This window comes from Rana temporaria, chromosome 5, assembly GCF_905171775.1.
Source record: "Rana temporaria chromosome 5, aRanTem1.1, whole genome shotgun sequence".
Lineage (NCBI taxonomy): Eukaryota > Metazoa > Chordata > Amphibia > Anura > Ranidae > Rana > Rana temporaria.
In genome coordinates, this window is record NC_053493.1 from 165836715 (window position 1) to 165857741 (window position 21027).

Below are 21027 nucleotides of genomic sequence, written 5' to 3' on the forward strand. Positions count from 1 at the left end.
GTGCAATTGACTTACTGATTTTCACAGAAGTCTACACTAAGATGCAAGTCAGATTTTGGGCATCCCCTGCAACAGTAATTTTTGAGATGCTCCCAATAGGAAATCATGTCTAAAGGAATGCAGACCCTGCAGTTTTCCTTATTAGAAGCCCTACAGCAGCAGCAGCTGGTTAATTACAAAACCACTCCTATTAGACTCACTCAGCACAGAGGAGCAAACGGTGATTTCTTAAGCATAACAAAAGGTAATAATCTGCAACAAAATCCCATCGATCCTGTGTTTTGTTTTTGTTTTTTCTCAAAAGTGGAGTTGTGCTTTAAAATATTTTATGTAAAAATCTGTACAGTAAAATTGAATACAGCTGCAAATATAGATCACTGGCTTACTTATAATTTTTTTTTTTTTTTTTTTAACTTCTATTTGTTTTAGTTTGCAATGTGTTCGTTTTTTTTTTTTCTTCATTTGTGGCATTTCTTGTATTAAGGGAGTTTGTTGTATTGACGAGTTTGACAAAATGGATTTGAAAGATCAGGTGGCCATTCATGAGGCAATGGAACAGCAAACTATATCAATTACCAAAGCTGGCGTGAAGGTAGGAAAATATTTCCATAGGGTAAAAACGTTGTTATCCTTGATGGTTTCAAGCTATCAATAGTTTAGTGCTATTTAAGAGGTAAATTAATGAGGTGTGTTGTGTAAACATGTGCAATTTGTTTCAGTTCGAATACCAATTAGACCAATTTTTGGTTATTCGGATGTATCCGAACCTCCGAATGAAATAGTAAAGAAATTCATTGAAATCCCGTTAAAGTTTTACTTGTTCATTTTCGAATGAATTATAACTATTCAGATCAGTCAAACGATTGACCGATCAGAGTTCTGTGTGAAGAAATGGCTGGTTAAGCAGCGGGCCAGGAAGTCGGCCACCTGCATCTTTAAAAACAATGAGTCACCTGTCGGCTGGCTTCTGCACTGACAGACGAATGTATAGAAAAGAATGCCAGCAATAGAAAAAGGTTTAATGTCATAGGGTCCCCCCCCAAAATTCATACTGGGCCCTTACCCGAGCATGTAGCCCGGCAGGTAAGGAAAGGTGGGGGGTGTGCGAGCCTACATGGGGGGCAAAAACTGCTCTCGCCAACATGCGCTATGCCTACTGCAGGCTCCTGCATTGGACAGTTGTGTGTTGTGTTTTTTAAGGGAATAAGCAGGGCCACCTGTCTACATCAACTGATGGCACTGCCCCTTCTGATGTCACGGACCCAGTATGAACCAGTCATTACATCAGAAGGGGCAGTGCCACCAGATGTAGACAAGTGGCCCTGCCCATTCCCTATAAAAACCGTCAAACTGTACGTGATACCCATTCACATAATGGGGCTGAGAGGGGGCACAATCTGGGGGACCTCTTGTTAAAGGGGGTTTCCAAATTACGATAAGCCCTCCTCCCGCAGACCCCGAAAACCACAGCCCAGGGTTGTTGGAAAGAGGCCTTTGTCCCCATCAACATGGGGACAAGGTGCTTTGGGGTGGGGGGCACAAAGCCCCCCCCACCTCAAAGCACCCACCCCCCATGTTGAGGGCATGTGGCCTGTTATGAGTCACCCCCCTTTTTCCTGACTTGCCAGGCTGCATGTTCTGGTAAGGGTCTGGTATGGGTTTTGGGGGAGGGGGGACCCTACGCCATGTTTGATTTTGTTATTCTATTGACGGAAATGTATTTTCTTTACATTAATCTGTTGGTATGAGGCTTCATGGTTAAAGGGGAGTTCCAGCCAATATTTGTTTATTAAAAGTCAGCAGCTACAAAAAGTGTAGCTGCTGGCTTTTAATAAACCGACACTTACCTGCTCCAGCGACGCGCCGGCCGGGGCTCCGCTCCTCTCCCCCCCTCCCCGCCCGGCGTCTTCATTGTCACGGTGGGCACCCGGCCGTGACAGCTTTCGGCTTCACGGCCCGGGCACCCACTGCGCATGCGCGCGCCGCGGCCCGGCGCTGCGCTGTTTGATTGGACAGGCGATCGCCTAGGACCTGTCACGTGTCCTAGGCGATCGTCTACAGGGAGGGGCTGCCAAAAGGCGATTAAGCTTAATCGCCTTTGCAGCCCCTCGGCGGAAGGAGGAAGTGGGACAGGAAGTCCCCTTCTCCTGAAGCCCCCACTCCCCCCTCAAAAAAATTACATGCCAAATGTGGCATGTAAGGGGGTGAGGAGTGGGATAAGCGGAAGTTCAATTTTTGGGTGGAACTCCGCTTTAAGGACGCAGGCAGCCAGCTTCCCAGGCCGCTGCTTGACCACCATATTTTTTTTCAAACAATTCTGATCTATTGATCGTTTTTCGACCAATCTGAATTCTAATTGTTCTGAAAAGTTGGCAAATTTGTTAGAAAATTGATAACTGAAACAAATGTTAAATGAATTCAGAAACAGAACTAAAATTCAATAATGAAACCAAATTAGTAACATATTGAATCCAAAACTAAAATCTTTTGTGTGTGTTTATTTTTCATACATCATGGGACACAGGCTAATAATCATTACCTGCTGGGTTATACTTCATCAGGTAAATGGACACTGGTAGACCAAAGCTCTTTAGACAGGAAGTGATCCCCTATATAACCCCTCCCATACAGGAAGTTAAACAGAAAAAATGTTGCTGGCGCAAATGAAAATATACTATAATAGTGGGTGTGCTGCAATCAAAAAAGAAGGGTCAAGACACCCGATGGTGCCTGGTCATTTAGGAAAATATATGTGGTATGTGAATTGTGCTCCCCTTTTGATTCATCTATCACTCCCTACTTCTAGGCAATGATTTAATTATTGATCCTCAATACATATCACCTCAATTTAAATCCACCAAATAAATAAATAAATATATATGTGTATCTATACAGATATTCTTCTCAGAAAAATTGTAAAAACACACAGAACGCAAAACCTATAAAAAAAACTTGCATGGATCTGCTTATACACTTATAACATAGTGCTCATATAGTACATAAGTGCCCCTGTCCCAAATACAAAGGATCACTGCCTCCAAGGCAAACAAGTGTTACAATAAAAATCTATATATGCAAAACAATAAAAAAAGTATGTATGTATGTATGTATGTATGTATGTATGTATGTATGTATGTATGTATGTATGTATGTATGTATGTATGTATGTATGTATGTATGTATGTATGTATGTATGTATGTATGTATGTATGTATGTATGTATGTATGTATGTAAATTGAGTAGGGGATTTCAAAATTGATCCTTTACTCATTAAAGTCCCAATGTGCTAATATCAGGTGTTCATATAAGTGCTTCTCCCGTGAGTTTATAACACAGCGAAATGTCACCACTGTGATATTCCCGTCACCGCTAGAAATGGCCACTCACCAGATCTCAATCAATAAATGCCTTTGGTTCATTCCCAGGATAACCACTCCTTTTACACGCCTTTTCACCAATTGCCAGATGCCTTGAATGTGCCAGTGGGGTCTCTATCTCTCCTCCAATGGCTCATAAAGAGGAGTACCCCTCAAGGTGTAGTACGTAGAAAATGTATTGGTTACTTAAAAACAAATGGGTATTGCACTCACATTTGGTTGTGCCCGTATGCCGGCACCAAGCTTCTCCAGCCGTGTATGCAAAAACAAATAGAAGGTAAAAGTCGTTCCTCTTGAGCTCCCCCAACGCCTACCTCACGATCAGCGCATGGTTCCGTAGGTATCAGCAGCCTCTACGCGTTTCGCAATTAATATTGCGTCCTCAGGAAGCTTCTTGTCTCGGGAAGCATGTTGTCTCCTTCCGTTTGTAAGTTGGATGTTTGAAAGTAGGGGCCTGCCGTATATACTGTGCAGAAATTTGGGCCCTAGGTGTTGGTGTTGCCACAACACTGTAAGCCCTCAGTTAGTCTTGGTGGGCGCTGGAATGCCCTGCTGTGAACTATTATATCAAGAATTGTAATTGCATGACCCTGTTGAACAGGGGCAGAAAAATTGTGCCTTAGGCACTGGTTCCACAGCAACCCCTCACAGATAATCTTTTTTTTCTCAAACAAATGTTTTTATTGAGCATATATATAAAAAAAAAAGACAGTTTACAGTCTCCAGAGCATAAGCACATTGAAAATCACATGGGAGAGTACACATAAAACAAAACTTTGTACTACATTCAAAACTTCTGCATCATGGTAAAAATCCCTGCAACAAATCCCGTCCCTCACAGATAATCTAGTTGGAGCGCACTAATGAGCCCTGATACAAAGTTTTGCATCAAAAATTGTAATTACACCCCCCTGTTAAAACAGCGGCAGAACAATTGGGCCTTAGCCACTGGTGGCGGTGCCCAGAACAAAAAATGTTCTTACAAGCTATTGGCATGATCATTGAGGAGGAAAAGGATAGTCACTCAGCATGACAGGATAGTCACTCAGCATCAGCATAGGCAATCCTTGAAGGGATCTGACATTTCCAAAAAAATTATTCAGTTACATCAGCATCAGGTGCTTGGTAGCTGGTGGTGATCCAAGCCAGATTCATTTATATGAAGGTCAGCCGATCGACCGAGTCGGAGAGGCGCACCCTGTGATCGGTTCCAAAGCCTCCAGTAGCACTGAATGTGCATTCCGAAAGAACGCTGGATGCAGGACAGGCCAGTAGCTCAATTGCATACTGTGCAAGCTCTGGCCAGTGATCCATCAAGACCCAGTAAGCTAGAGGATTTTCGGTGGGAAAGGTGTCCAAGTCTGATCTTGCCTCTAGGTATTCCATGTAAAACAGACGCTGGCGATGGTTGCTGGAACCGGTCATACCTTGGGGCTGCGGACTAAAAAATTGTCTGAACACATCGGTCAGACGGCCACCTTCTCCACCGCTCCTTTGACCGAAGCCTCGGCAACATGTTGTCCATGAACAGGATTTTGTAACCTTCCAGTCTCTGGGAATGCGTTGAATAGATCTTTCTGCAAGGCCTCATGCAAGATCTTTCTGCAAGGCCCAATGTTTCATCTTCTGCTCCCTCTGCGCCAGCAAGATAATGCCTGCAATCTTACCCTTGTAACGTGGATCACGGAGGGTTGCCAGCCAGTAATGATTCCTCTCCTTGATAGCACAAATAGGAGGATCCTTCCACAGGCTTTGCAGGATCAGGGAGGCTATACAGCGTAGGTTTGCTAAGGCATTCGGTGCGGAGGCCTCTGGGTCAATGAGGATGACATGATCCGCAGCCACCTCGTCCCAGCCACGTACAAGTCTATGGGTTTCTTGGGACTGTAATTGTTCCCTTAAAGGCTGATGCTGAGTGCTAGGCTCCACTACCATGCTGACACAATCCTCCGCCACTGCCTCCTCTGTGATAGGCGGGCAAGCAGGAACACTGTCTGGATAAAGGGGGCCTTGAGAGGTAAGGAAGTCCTCCTCTTCCTCCCTGTTTTGCCTCCAGGGCCCTGTCCATTATTCCATTCAGCGTGTGCTCCAACAGGTGGATAGGAGGACAGTCTCACTGATGCATGCACTCACTGCTCACCATCCTCGTGGCCTCCTCAAACGGTGACAGGACAGCGCATGCATCCCTGATCATGGCCCACTGGCGTGGGGAAAAAAACAAGCTACCCTGTCCTGGTGCCATATTGGCACAGATACTCATTGATGGCTTTCTGCTGCGTGTGTAGCCGCTGCAGCATGGCCAACGTAGAGTTCCACCTGGTGGGCATGTCACAGATTAGGCGGTTCTTGGGCAGGTTGTATTCCTTTTTGGAGGTCTGCCAGCCAGGCACTTGCATTATATGACTGTCGGGAATGCACACAATTTCCTGGCCTGCTTCAGGACATCCTGTAAGCCTGGGTACCTGCCCAAGAACTGCTACACCACCAAGTTAAGGACATGAGCAAAACAAGGCACATGGGTCAGTTGTCCCTGTCGGAGGGCGGAGAGGAGGTTGGTGCCATTGTCGCAAACCACCATTCCTGGCTTAAGCTGGCGTGGCATCAACCACCTCTGAGCCTGCCCCACATGGCATCTCTTTGCCTGCGTACCTGTGTAGCCCCTTGAATGTCTATGGAGCACCGCTGGTTCTGAGGACACATCGGCACAGGAAGAGGCCGAAGAGGAGGAGGGGGTGGAGGAGGGAGATGTGTCACAATGACCAGTAGTAGCATTTTGGAGGCGTGGTGGCAGAAAAACCTCCAACACTACTGTACCTTGTCCTGCTTCCTTCCCAGCTTTCTGCGTTTGGGAACCTGCCACTGAGTTACCGCACATTCCACAAACTCACGGAAGGGGGCAGAGTCTACCAACTGTAAAAGCAGCAGTTGAAAAAGCAATTTAGCCAAGCTAGCATTCAACTGCTGGGCATGTGGATGGCTGGCAGTGAACTTCTTTCAGCGCTGGGGCAGGGAAATTTGCCTGGTACAATCTGAAGTCGGTGTACCAATAGCAGATTACCCGCAAGTGCTTGGCTGTGACACACCTAATTCTACACCTTCGTTCCTCTCAGTGCAGGTTTCAGAGAGGACTGAAGGTATAGTGGGGTTGGAGATCCCAGCTGATGAGGAGCAAGGTGGGTTTTTTAGGTACGCTTGCCAATGAACTGCATGGCAGGTCAACATATGTCTGGTCAAGCATGTGGTGCCCAAGCGGGTGATGATTTAGCCACGTGAGATACGCTTGAGACATATGTTGCAAATGGCAGCGGCACTCGTCTCAAAGGCCCACACCAAATAACTTTTGGAAATACGCAGAGACAGCAGCGCCCTGCACATGCGAAGCTCTGCGGTGTGATGCAGTCGGTGTGCTGCCCTTAAAAGGTTTGTAATGGTACCTTTTTTTTTTGCCCTAAATAACTTCCTTTACCTTAGTGTCTTCCTTCACTTACCTCGATTTTGCTTTTAAATGTCCTCACTTCTTCTGAGAAATCCTCACTTCCTGTTCTTCTGTCTGTAACTCCACACAGTAATGCAAGGCTTTCTCCCTGGTGTGGAGTGTCGTGCTCGCCCCCTCCCTTGAGGGGGCGAGCAGGAGAGTCAGGACGCCCACTAACACACAGCTCCTTTCTCTATCTGCAATGTAGAGAGCGTCCTGCTCGCTCACACCCCCTCAAGGGAGGGGGCGAGCACAACACTCCACACCAGGGAGAAAGCCTCACATTACTGTGTGGAGTTAGACACAACAGGAAGTGAGGATTTCTCAGAATAAATAAGGGCATTTAAAAGCAAAATTTACCTTTACAACCCCTTTAAGCTGGCCCCTGAGGGCAATCTGCCTCGTTGGAGATGTGCTACCTCCCTCCTTCCTCTTCCTCTTCCTCTTCCTCCTCCTCCTCGTGGAGTCGGTGACCTTATTATCCCCTCCCTCATCACTGGAGCAAACCTGGTAGTATGCTGCAGCTGGGGGAACAGGACTGCCAGATTGCTGTCCTTCTGGGCTCACGTTACTGCCTTCCTCTAGCTGGGTACCATCATCGGCGCCTTCAAAACGCTGCGCATCCTCCTGCAGCATGTACCCAACATTGTGGTCAAACAGTTCGGGGGACTCCTCAGGAGGACATGGTGGGGCTAGGTAAGGAGTGACTGATGCCATTGAGCAGAGGGAAGAGGCTGCGTCGGCAGCTGCTTTACCAGACAAAGTACCCTGAGCATAGGCCTGCGTACGGGGTGTGCCTGGGCACACCCTAATGTGTGTCCGGACATCTGCTTTAAAATGATGCAAGACGAGATATCATCCCGCCTAAGGCTCCGCCTACCCTCCTCCGCGCGGCATCATGGGTCTGTCTTCTTCCCTGCCCGGAGGAATGTGAAAAAACGAGGAGGAGAGGAAGATGACGGGAACCCCCAGGCAGCGGCCAGCACAGCACAAGTACTGGCTGGAACGGATGAGAAGAGAGGAGAGCGGAGTCTTAATTTCAGGGACGGGTGAGTCTGTCTATTTAGAGACTCCATGGGGAGGGGGGAGCCAGTACAGATGCAGGAGGTCCCATAATATTTACATGGTCCCCCCCACCACAGTGTCCCCCTGTGTCCTCCCACCACAGTGTCCCCCTGTGTCCTCCCACCACAGTGTCCCCCTGTCCCCCCCACCGCAGTGTCCCCCCCACCGCATTGTCCCCCCCACCGCATTGTCCCCCCCACCGCATTGTCCCTCCCACCACAGTGTCCTCCCACCACAGTGTCCCCCTGTTCCCCCCACCACAGTGTCCCCACCTGTGTCCCCCTGTTCCCCCCCACCACAGTGTCCCCCACCACAGTATGCCCCTGTGTGCCCCAACCACAGTGTCCCCCTGTTCCCCCACCGCAGTGTCCCCCCACCACAGTGCCCCTCCACCAGTGTTTCACTGTGCCCCCCCCAGTGTCCCCCCACCAGTGTCCCCCTGTGTCCCCCCACCACAGTGTCCCCCTGTATCCCTCCACCACAGTGCCCCTACACCACAGTGTTTCACTGTGTCCCTCCCCCCACCGTGTTTCACTGGGCCCCCCCACCACAGTGTCCCCCCACCACAGTGTCCCCCTGTTCCCCCCCACCACAGTGTCCCCCACCACAGTGTCCCCCTGTGTGCCCCCACCAGTGTCCCCCCCACCACACTGTGCCCCTCCACCCCAGTGTTTCACTGTGTCCCCCCACCACAGTGTCCCCCTGTGTCCCTCCACCACATTGTCCCCCCACCACACTGTCCCCCACCACAGTGCCCCTTCACCACAGTGTTTCACTGTGTTCCCCCCACAGGGTCCCCCTGTGTCTCCCCCACCACAGTGTCCCTCCACCAGTGTCCCCCCACCACAGTGCCCCCCCACCGCAGTGTCCCCCCCACAACAGTGTCCCCCTGTGTGTGTGTGTCCCTCCCCCACTGTGTCCCCTGTCCCTACTGCATCGCTCTCTGTCCTCATCACACTCTGTCCACGGCATCCCACTCTGTCTGTCCCCAGTGTCCCTCTCTGTCCTCCTCTCACTGCGTCCCTCTCTGTCCTCATCTCACTGCGTCCCTCTCTGTCATCATCTTACTGCGTCCCTCTCTGTCTGTCCCCAGTGTCCCCCTCTGTCCCTTGCATCCCTCTCTGTCCTCATCGCACTGCATCCCTCTCTGTCTGTCCCCAGCGTCCCTCTCTGTCCTCATCGCACTTAGATAGATATATATATATATATATATATATACGCGCATGTGTGTTTGAGCTTTGGGGTGCACACCCTAATGCAATAGGCTGCGCACGCCTTTGACCCTGAGCCTGGGTGAGAGGATGAGGATGGCTTGGTTATGTTGCGGCTCAACGCGGCCAGCTGCCAAAAAAAAGGACAAGAGTGTCCCACGGCTACGTGCTGAGGATGCACGGTGTCCATGACCAGCACTGTTGCCTCTAGCCGCAGAGCCTGCTTGCCCTCTTTTATCGGCTTGTTACTGTCTGCCTATATAGATCATGATATGATTTATACTGCAGCTAGCAGAATCAACTGCCTGCCTGTAGTAGTATTAGTAAGAGAACACCAGCAATTGTCTTCAGTTGGCTTTAGTTGCAAAGGACACGGTACACTGACAATACTTGCAGATCCCTGCCTGTGGTATTGGTAAGAGAACACCAGCAATTGTAGTCAGGTAAGCTTTAGGTGCTGTGAAGGATGCTTCAGTTACTTCTCCCTGCTAAGTAATATTGCTGTGTGTTAAGTGTAACAGGTGATTTCATGTCTGATTCACTCCTCTGCTAACAGGCTTTTGAAATTTTAATGACCCTTCCTCAGCCAGTCCTATTTAAAGGGTAATTGATCTATTGTGGGTGTGAAGGAGACCTGTGGTTACTGTTTACCGTGATTAGAAGTGGCTCATGTTAATTATTCTGATTGCTTCATTGTGGTAATTATCTCTTCTATATGCGGGGCCAGGCTGTCTAGATAATGTATTCTGTACAACTAGTAATTAACGTCACTGATGTCATTATCTAAAGACATGTCTTCAGGGTCGACTCCGAAGTGTCTGCCTATCATCTGTATGGGAGCCCCCACGGTGTGGGGGGGGCGGAGCTTGTCATTGTAACAGTTTTGTAAAATTACATATAAGCTGTGTGTTGTACCATTAAAGTCTGTCTTGTTCCAGCAGTAAGCTTGGGCTCATGTGTGGCTTATTGGGCGATTCCAGGAATATCCCTCCTCGTGGAATATTGGGGTGATTTGCTTTTATGGGAAGAAGGGAATGCTTGACGGGGAGATTCTAATTCCGTCACAATTGGTTGGCAGCAGCAGGATTTTCCCTTCTACTCTCCTTTACACCCGGATTCCAAGCTGACACTGGAAGAACTACTTGAAGTTCGTGGAAGGATTGCTAGCAACAAAACCAAGCGGGTCATCATAGCAGAATTAATGGAGCGAGACCAGGAGAACTTGGTTGCAGCAACGCCAGCAGTACAAGAGATGGAGACACCAGTGATTCAGGAAGAGGAATCGCCAGCCAACAAGCTAATGAGAGAGAAGCTAGCATGGTTCGGTCCGAATCCAACGGTGGATGTGGTGATGGACCTGTTAGCAAAGGAGGCTAAACAAATAAGAGACGCAGAACTACAGTTAAAACTGGCAGCAGTCCAACAAGCAGCCACACATTCTCCAAACAGTGAGTACAGCACAGCAGACGCAAGGAAGATTCCGTTTAGCGCTTTTAAAGCTTTTGATGAAAAGGACTGTGAGATTGATAACTACCTGGCAGATTTTGAGCGACAATGTAACCTGCCCTGAATAGCTAGAGGAGAGTGGGTTGCAATATTGTCAGGCAAACTGTCAGGCAAAGCTTCTGATGCTTTCCGGACCATGCCAGATCAGGATATCCATAGCTACGCCCGGGTTAAAGAAGTGCTCCTGGCTCGTTATGCAGTACCCCCGAGTCCCACCGACAGAAGTTCAGGGACTTGCGCAAAACAAACCACGAAAGACTCTTACGTGGAATGGGCATGCCAGTTATCCCTGTCGGCCTCTAACTGGGTTAACAGCAGCCAGGCCACCACCGCAGAGGACATTTTGCAACTAATGCTCCTGGAGCAATTTTACAATCACATCCAGACGGACGTCAAAGACTGGGTGAGAGATCGCAGGCCCATGACTCTACCAGAGGCCGCGAAGTTGGCGGATGAATATGCGGATACTCGCAAGACAAACCAGGTCACACCACGAGTACAACCTCCTAACAGACCGATGACATCTAGCCCTCGCTATCCACGCCAGGAGGACAACGAACAACGCTGCTTCCGGTGCAAACAGCTGGGTCACTTCAAGCAGAATTGCCCCCTGAATGACAACACCAGGTCAAATTGGTCTCAACCTGGGTACCGCCCACCAGCAGCAGCCCATTGTGTAGACTCGGCTTGGGATCCCCAGGAGCTGGGTTGGGAAGAACCATTGGGCACCCCTTACAAAGCCCTCATGGTACAATCTGTTATTACGGACAACAGGAAACACCATTGTCAGCTGGTCACGGGCGACAGCCATGAGCCGGAGGGGCCCTGGAGGGAGCTGGGCAGAAAGAGGCACCGCCGGCCACCCTCCAAGAAGAAGAGGTCCTGGAAGCCGTATCACAAGCTGACCTGGGAGGAGAAGAAGCGACTGGAGGAGAGGGAGTCGTAGCGGGCGTCCCAGATGTGGGCCGAGATGTTCGCCACGGGCCCACCGGTCGCCACTTACACCACCACCCAGTTCCTGATGATGGACCACGTGGAGAACCTGCAAGACATGAGCAAGCAGGAGCTGATCCGTGAGTACATGGAACTGGAGATGGAGCTGGAGAAGCTCAGAGAGGAGAACTGGTGGCTGCGGAGGGAGCAGGGGGTGGCTGACCCTATGGGGCACTGATCCAACCCCCCCACATAGCGGGACACCTAGATGGCGGCGCACAGACCCATCCGCTGTCTTTACACTGACTGCTGGTGACAGATCGCACAAAGACTTGGGGACTGACCGGCATGTGATCTGACGACCCGGTGGCATACCTGAGTCGGAAGCAGTTGCCAAGGGAGGTCAGTCACGCCAAACGCAGTTAACCTCGGACTAAAAGCTCTGAACCCGTCAACCCTACTGGACCAGGAAAGATCCAACCGGGTTGCCGGAGCAGGGAGAAAAAGGGGGGCCATTGTGAAGGATGCTTCAGTTACTTCTCCCTGCTAAGTAATATTGCTGTGTGTTAAGTGTAACGGGTGATTTCATGTGTGACTCACTCCTCTGCGAACAGGCTTTTGAAATGTTAATGACCCTTCCTCAGCCAGTCCAATTTCAAAGGGTAATTGATCTAGTGTGTGTGTGTGTGTGTGTGTGTGTGTGTGTGTGTGTGTGAAGGAGACCTGTGGTTACTGTTTACTGTGATTAGATAAGTGGCTCATGGTAATTATTCTGATTGCTTCATTGTGGTAATTATCTCTTCTATATGCGGGGCCAGGCTGTCTAGATAATGTATTCTGTACAACTAGTAATTAACGTCACTGATGTCATTATCTAAAGAAATGTCTTCAGGGTGGACTCTGAAGTGTCTGCCTATCATCTGTATGGGAGCCCCCACGGTGTGAGGGGGCGGAGCTTGTCATTGTAACAGTTTTGTAAAATTACATATAAGCTGTGTGTTGTACCATTAACCACTTCGTTACCGGGCCTATTTTGGCACTGTTCTCCTTTATGTAAAAATCACAATTTTTTTGCTAGAAAATTAATCGGAACCCCCAAACATTATATATTTTTTTTTAGCAGACACCCTAGGGAATAAAATGGCGGTCATTGCAACTTTTTTTCTCGCACGGTATTTGCGCAATAATTTTTCAAACGCCTTTTTTTAGGGAAAAAAACAGTTTCATGAATTAAAAAATAACAAAACAGTAAAGTTAGCCCAATTTTTTTGTATAATGTGAAAGACGATGTTACGCCGAGTAAATAGATACCTAACATGTCACGCTTTAAAATTGCGCACACTCATGGAATGGCGCCAAACTTCGGTACTTAAAAATCTCCATAGGCGACGCTTTAAAAATTTTTACAGGTTACTATTTTTGAGTTAGAGTAGCTCTAGTGATAGAATTGTTGCACACGCTCTAACACACGCGATGATACCTCACATGTGGGGTTTGAACGGTGTTTACATATGTGGGCGGGACTTGCATGCGCGTTTGCTTCTGCACGCGAGCGACCGGGACGGGCGTTTTAAATTTATTTTTTTTATTTTTTTTTTTTTTTACTTCATTTTTTTATTTTTACACTTTTTTTGACTTTTTTTTTTGATCACTTTTATTCCAATTACAAGGAATGTACACATCCCTTGTAATAGGAATCACTGTGACAGGTCCTCTTTATGGAGAGATGTTGGGGTCAATAAGACCCCACATCTCTCCTACAGGCTTACAAGCATGAAATCGGTGAAAAACATTTCACCGATTACATGCCGACAGCCGCGATTGCGGCTTTGTTTACTTCCGGGTACCGGGCGTGACGTCATAACGTCGCGCCCGGCCCTCCGACGGTCATAGAGATGACTGTGACCGTCTGGTCACCAGTCATCTCTATGGTTCAGCAACGCGCGCCGGCCGATTTGCTCTCCGGGCCCCCGATGGCACGGGAGAGCCCGGAGAAGCACCGGATGGCGGCGGGAGGGGGGGGGACGTCCCCTCCCGCTGCCTAGAAGAACGATCGAGCGGCGGAACCGCCGCTTTGATCGTTCTTCTGGTGCACAGAATCGCCGGCTGAAGACAGATATCTGAATGATGCCTGCAGCTGCAGGCATCATTCAGATATCACCACTCAAAGTCCAGGACGTTCTTACGGATCTGAAGTGGTTAAAGTCTGTCTTGTTCCAGCAGTAAGCTTGGGCTCATGTGTGGCTTATTGGGCAATTCCAGGAATATCCCTCCTCGTGGAATATTGGGGTGATTTGCTTTTATGGAAAGAAGGGAATGCTTGACGGGGATATTCTAATTCCGTCACAGGTGCACACTGTGCAAAGGACACAGTACACTAAGTGAAAATACTGCAGCTAGCACAATCACCTGCCTGTTTGTCAGTATATTATCCGGAGAATAAGAGTCGGTTCACAGTGGGGCGACACGACTTCCAGCACGACTTTCAGAGGCAACTCCAACACGACTTCAGCATGAACCACAGGGCGACTTGGGGCGATCTGGGGCGACTTACAACACAACTTGAAGTCGCCTCCAGGACAGGGAATGTTAGAAGTGTCCAATCAGAGCTTCTAAGCTCTTTTAAAATCATTCTTCTTCCTGTTTCATTTCTTCTTCCCCGTTCCCTGTTTTTCTGTGTCCAAAATGCTCTGTGCGTTACGTAATGCTGTTGCTGTGAAATAATCCACTGGTGTGTTCTATTGTTCCTGTCAGTGATCTACTGTTATAAGGCGATCTATTGTTACTGTCAGCGATCTATTGTTGACGGGATCTATTGTTCCTGTCAGGGATCTACTGTTAGGGGATCTATTGTTCCGAACAGGGAACTATAGCTGTCAGGGGATCTATTGATCCTGCCAGGGATCTACTGTTGTCAGGGATCTATTGTTGTCAGGGGAACTAGTGTTCCTGTTAGGGATCTACTGTTGTCAGGGATCTATTGTCACAGGAACTATTGTTCCTGTCAGGGATCTATTGTTGTTGTCACAGGAACTATTGTTACTGTTAGGGATCTATTGTCGCAGGAACTATTGTTCCTGTCAGGGATCTACTGTTGTCATGGATCTATTGTTGTCACAGGAACTATTGTTCCTGTCAGGGATCTAGTGTTTACATGGATCTTTTGCTGTTGTCGTCACAGGAACTATTGTTCCTGTCAGGGATCTACTCTTGTCAGGGATCTATTGTTGTCAGGGGAACTAGTGTTCCTGTTAGGGATCTACTCTTGTCATGGATCTTTTGTCACAGGAACTATTGTTCCTGTCAGGGATCTACTGTTGTCATGGATCTATTGTTGTCACAGGAACTATTGTTCCTGTCAGGGATCTAGTGTTGTCATGGATTTATTCTTGTTGTCACAGGAGCTATTGTTCCTGTCGGATCTACTCTTGTCAGGGATCTATTGTTGTCAGGGGAACTAGGGTTCCTGTTAGGGATCTACTGTTGTCGGGGATCTATTGTTGTCACAGGAACTATTGTTCCTGTCAGGGATCTATTGTTGTCATGGATCTATTGTTGTCACAGGAACTATTGTTCCTGTCAGGGATCTAGTGTTGTCAGGGATCTATTGTTGTCGCGGGAACTATTGTTCCTGTTAGGGATCTACTGTTGTCAGGGATCTATTGTCAGGGGATGTATTGTTCCTGTCAGAGATCTACTGTTGTCGTCAGGGGAACTAGTGTTCCTTTTAAGGATCTACTGTTATTGGATCTATTCTTCATGTCATGGATCTAATGTTTCTGTCAGGGATCTACTCTTGTCAGGGATCTATTGTCAGGGGAACTATTGTTCCTGTCAGGGATCTAGTGGTGGTGTCAGGGATCTATTGTTGTCGCATGAACTAGTGTTCCTGTTAGGGATCTACTGTTGTCAGGGATCTATTGTTGTTGTCACATGAACTATTCCTGTTAGGGATCTACTCTTGTCAGGGATCTACTATTGCTGGCAGGGGATCTACTGTTGCTGGCAGGGGATCTATTGTTGCTGGTGTGTTCTATTGTTGCTTTCTGCAAGGTATCTATTATACTGCTTGTCTTGGTAAAAAGTTCTATACAAAACTGTTAGTACCACAAATGGCCAGAAGGGGTAGTCTTTGGAGGTGAGTAGGGGTTGGAAACAAGGCATGGTGCTCAGAGCTGGGTAGGGATGTAGACAAGGGGGAGTTAATGAACTTATTCTCTGTGAAAACATGCAGCCTGTATGAAACTAAAACCATCATGCCTAGTGAAGGAAAACAGACCTATAATAAAGGTTACACTTACATTTGGCAGTGCGGTCGGTCTGGGACATCAAAATCCTCAAAGGACAGGTGACAGATATCCAGCCAGGCATTGTCCCTCTTCAGTTGGTCCTTGTAATGTCTGTCTTGTCATACAGACGTGGTCTCTCCTTGATGAACCTTATAAGAGACTCATTATCCACAGCCTCTCTTCTATTCCCTTCCCTGGCTCTGGTAGACATGGTGTATATAGAGGTGTACAGAGACAACGTCTAAACTGAAAGTAATCCGTGTCTAGGAAGGTGGGGGCTGCCTGGGGACAGGGGGGTACCTGGGTGCTTCTGGGTAAATTCCTCTCTGCTTCCTGCAAAGTTGCCTCTAAGTTGCCTCATTATGTACAGGGATCAGACTTGTAGACGACTTGCATTGAAATCAATGGGTACAAGTCGCCTAGAAGTAGGATTGTAGTAGTACAGGAACCTTTTCTGAAGTCGGAGCGACTTCAGTAGTGTGTATTAAGACGGCTCTCATTCTCTTCCATTGCTTTTCTTGACAGCGCGACTTGGGGAGACTTGAGGTGACCTGAAGTCGGATTGTAAGTCGCCCCCGTGTGAACCGGCTCTTACAGTAACGGTTCTAGCTAAACTGAATACAGTGTATAAATATATTTACAACACCTGGGATGCATATATATATCCTCTACATAGTGGCAGAAAAGCGCTTGGAAACTTTCTGCAGCCCCAATGTGAATTCCTGAGTGCTTTCACATTAGGGCAGTGCGCTTGCAGAACAGGAAAAAGTCCTGCAAGCAGCAGCTTTGGGGTGGTTAAGGACCCTTTTGTCATTTTTATGGAAATACTGTGTTTCATAAGTGCATTTTAAAAAGTAACATTGGAATATTTTTTTTTTTTTTTGTTCATTTCCAGGCCACTTTGAATGCTCGAACATCCATTTTGGCAGCTGCAAATCCTATTGGTGGAAGATATGAGCGCTCAAAATCTTTAAAGCATAATGTTAATCTTTCAGCTCCTATAATGTCCAGATTTGATCTTTTTTTCATTCTAATAGATGAATGCAATGAGGTAATATTTTATTTTTTAAATACTGTATATATCTTCTGACTACCTGTTCACTTGTATTCATTTACACACTTGATTGGCAATATAACTACTCATTTGGATTGATATGTGCTTCATTGGACTGTTATTTGAGATGCCTATACACAGTCCAAATTTTGGGTACTTGCACTAGTTACATTTTAAGTGCATCTTCCCACTGCCCTTCAGCAAAAGTGAAGCTAACCCATCAGGGTTAACCACTAAGAAACAAACTGCCATGGGCTAGGCCCTGCAAATCCCCACACTGTGGAACAAGCTTCTAGGAGCTGGGACATAGAAGGTTCATCCTGGAAATCCTAGTTCCTTTGGTTGTACTTCAAGCAAATCGCTAGCTGGGTGATAGGCCAGATAATGCAGATCATGGGTAGTCTCTCCAGTTAGACCTAGTCTGCCATTCTTGCCTCATATGCAATAACTAAGGATGAGCTCAGGTGTGTTCGCAAAAAGTCCACATGCAGAGCCCACCATGAAGTCGGCACTGCGTTGCACTAATCACAGGCCGTGGGACATTGTCCCGATGCGCGACTGCAGAGATTGGAACAATGTCTCCCTGATGTGATTAGTGCAGCACAGTGCTGACTTCCTTGCGGGCTCTGCACGTGGACTGTGCGAACATGCCGGAGTTCATCCTTGGCGATAACCCAGTTTCCATGTGGAGGGTTTGTGGAGATTTTCCTGATTATATGCTGCAAGTCCAACCCCATGCTGAAGTGTGGAAGGTAATGGGGTATTCCTTCCGTGCACCTCAATTCTCCCTCCTTCCTTCAATCTATCTTTGTGATGAAATGTAAATTTTAATGGAGTATGTGTAGGTTCTGAGGACCCCATTAGTGAGGGCTAGTAAGGGGTTTTAAAACAGAAGTGCAGGAACATTAAACAAACCTACATCTAGGTGGGTGCAGCATTGGTTTACATTTACTTTAACAAATGTAGGGATCTGCTGTCCTCAACTGTCTGTATTTGTAAGTGGCTTTACTACTTAAAGTGGAGTTCCACCCAAATGTGGAACTTGTGCTTATCTGATTCCTCACCCCAAAAGGTGCCAAATGTGGCACTGGAGGGAGCAGATTTAAACATATTTTTTTTTTTTTTAGGTACCCTGTCCCCACTTCCGGGAGACCAGGCCGCTGCAAATTATGTCAGCAGCTCGACCGACCCCCCCCCCCCCCTCTCCCTCCCCTTCAGCCGGGCCAGTGAGAGCGCAGCACGCTTCATGAATGTGCAGTGGGGACACGGCTGTGAAGCCGAAAGGCTAAACTGCCCACGTTCCCTTACCCGCAATTACAGCGGCACCACCCAACCAGCCGATGGAAACATCAGCTGCGGTGCTGACAACGATAAACTCCAGGACAGGCAAGTATCCCGTTTAAAAATTAAGTCAGCAGCTACACATACTGTAGCTGCTGACTTTTAAAGGGGTGGGCAGAACTCCACTTTAAAGCGGTGATGAACCCAAAAGCAAGCTGTGACAGACCTAACCAGGACAGAGGCTTTTGGAGAGGACTAGGGGCAAGCTTCATACCCACCGAGTATGGCCCATGGAGAGAGCAGATCATTCTCTGAATAAGGACAATAAAGCTTCCCTTCTGGATGGAAAGAGGCAATAATCTTGTACAAGTTAATGGGCAGAGGGAACATGGTGGCCCTCCTACAGACTGGGTAGGAGAAGCTCCTTCACTTGAAACAGAAATATTTATCAACAATATCACTCAGGAAATCTACCATCTACCAGGAAATCTAATCTTCCACCTGGTGGGCATGTCACAGATGCAGCGGTTCTTGGGCATGTTGCATTCCTTTTGGAGGTCAGCCAGCCGAACACTGGTATTATATGATGGCGGAAATGCCTACAGACTTTCCTGGTATGCCTCAGGAGATCCTGTAAGCCCGGGGTACCTGCACAAGAACCACTGCACCACCAAGTTAAGGATGTGAGCCAAACGGGGCACATGGGTCAAGTGTCCCTGTCAGAGGGCGGAGAGGAAGTTAGTGCCATTGTCGCAAACAACCATTCCTGGCTGAAGTTGGCGTGGCATCACCCACCTCTGAGCCTGCCCCTGCAGAGCTGACAGAATCTCTACCCCAGTGCGGCTCCTGTCCCCTAAGCAGACCAACTCAAGCACTGCATGGCATCTTTTTGCCTGAGTGCTTGCGTAGCCCTTAGAACGCCTACGGAGTACCGCTGGTTCCGAAGACAAATCTGCACACAATTTCCCCAGAAATGTTATATTTTTTTCTAGTTTATTTTTATTATACACAATTTTTATTGCTCCAACAGTTCACGCAGTGCTTTACTATGTAGAGGGGGACAGCACAATTACAGTACAGTTCAATACAGAAGGTACAGGAGGGCCCTGCTCGTAGAGCTTACATTTTAAAGGGAGGGGATGGTGGTACAAAAGGTAATGGCTGCAGAAAATGATTTGATGGGGTGGCTTAGGGACAGTAGTTGGGTGGGTGTGGCATAGGCTTCATTGAATAAATTCGATTTTAGGGATCGCCTAAAGGTGGAGAGGTTAGGAGCTGATCAGACATACCAGGGAAGGGAGTTCCAGAGGATGGGAGAGGCTCTGGAGAAGTCCTGAAGGTGAGCATGGGAGGAGGTAATAAGAGATCTAGAAAGCAGGAGGCGCGGTGGGGACGATTGGGGGCGATATCTGCAGATGAGGTTGGTGATGTAGATGGGGGGGATATAGTGAATAGCCTTGTATGTTGTGGTTAGCATTTTGAATTTTATACGGTGGGGTAAGGGAAGCCAGTGAAGGGATTGGCAGAGCGGAGTAGCGGTCATGGATCGGTTAGTGAGGTGTAGTAGTCTAGCAGCAGAATTCACAATAGACTGAAGGGGTGTTCTGCTTCGCGTTATTGAACTGTTGTATAACACTAGTCAGACAGCTTAACAATAATTCAGAAGTCAAACGTGAGACATCAGATCTGTTTATTCTTTTTTCTGAATAACTTTGTAAAACTATAACATAAACAAAATATATGTGTCAGTACATTAAACATTACACAGCAGCCTCAGTCCATCAGTAAGAGTAATTACAGACAATTCCATCACTAGTCCAGGAATTTTTTAAGAGCTTCTCATACATGAGTCTGTTAGATCCAGAAGTAGGCATGAAATGGAGGAAATACAGTTCCAGGTTAAAGGTTGCTGCTTTTAACTTTACAACTTCCTGTAAGCTTTTGGCAAAATAACTAACTCTGGCCACTAGATGGCAGCGACGTCAAACTAACATTGCACATATTTGCTATGGATAATATGGGCAGAACACTCCCTGTCTGGCATAATTTATTATGTCACTACCTAAATAATTACTGCTATGCAGAAAAAACATAACAGGAAAATGAAATCCTAGCTAATCTGGGATCAAAACTATAATGTCAGTTATAGATCTGAGATAAATTCTGGCGGTCTCATTTTTTACAATCTTGACCTCCACCTTTCTAACCTTGCCATCCCTGCTTGGTAGAGCATTAACAAGAAGTCCTACAGGCCACTGGTTCCTGCCCTCTTGGCTGTCCTTCAACAGAACAACATCACCCACTTTTACATTTGGGCGATCCTCAGTCCATTTCCTACACCGTTGCAGATTTGACAGATACTCTCTTCCACCTTTTCCAAAAGGTGTCTGCCAAGCATTGTACTTGCTGCCATTGTTTCGCATGAACTTGTGTTGTACTTATGGTTCCAGATGGAGCAGACAAAGAGTTCACCTTTTGAGTCAACAACATTGCTGGGGTAAGGACCATAGGTGTATCTGGGTCTGAGAACCATATAGAGTTCTGAAGACATGCTGCTTGATTAGGTCTAGTGGCATAATCCGCAGGGTTTTGCTTTGTAGATACATAGAACCACTGATCTGGATGTGTAGATTGCCTGGTTCTATTCACTCTGTTAGAGACATAGATAGAACCTCCTAGTGGTGTTGCAAATGTACCCTAGGATAGTCTTGCTATCAGTGAAGAGTTTCACAGCATCAAAATCAGTGTCTAGTTCATCTGTGATTAGCTCAGACATTTCGACTGCAAGTACAGCAGCACACAACTCTAAACGAGGAATTGTGTGGGCTGGTTTAG

At 47.4% G+C, this 21027-nt stretch overlaps 1 protein-coding gene across 1 annotated transcript in view; it reads left to right on the forward strand.

The window, feature by feature from the left end:
• Positions 1-21027, forward strand: part of LOC120940454 (maternal DNA replication licensing factor mcm6) — a 206464-nt gene that overhangs the window by 109056 nt on the left and 76381 nt on the right. The window contains exons 10-11 of the mRNA XM_040353332.1: positions 485-592; positions 16753-16908. Of these exons, the coding sequence (XP_040209266.1) occupies positions 485-592; positions 16753-16908 (264 nt within the window). The remainder of the gene's footprint in view (positions 1-484; positions 593-16752; positions 16909-21027) is intronic.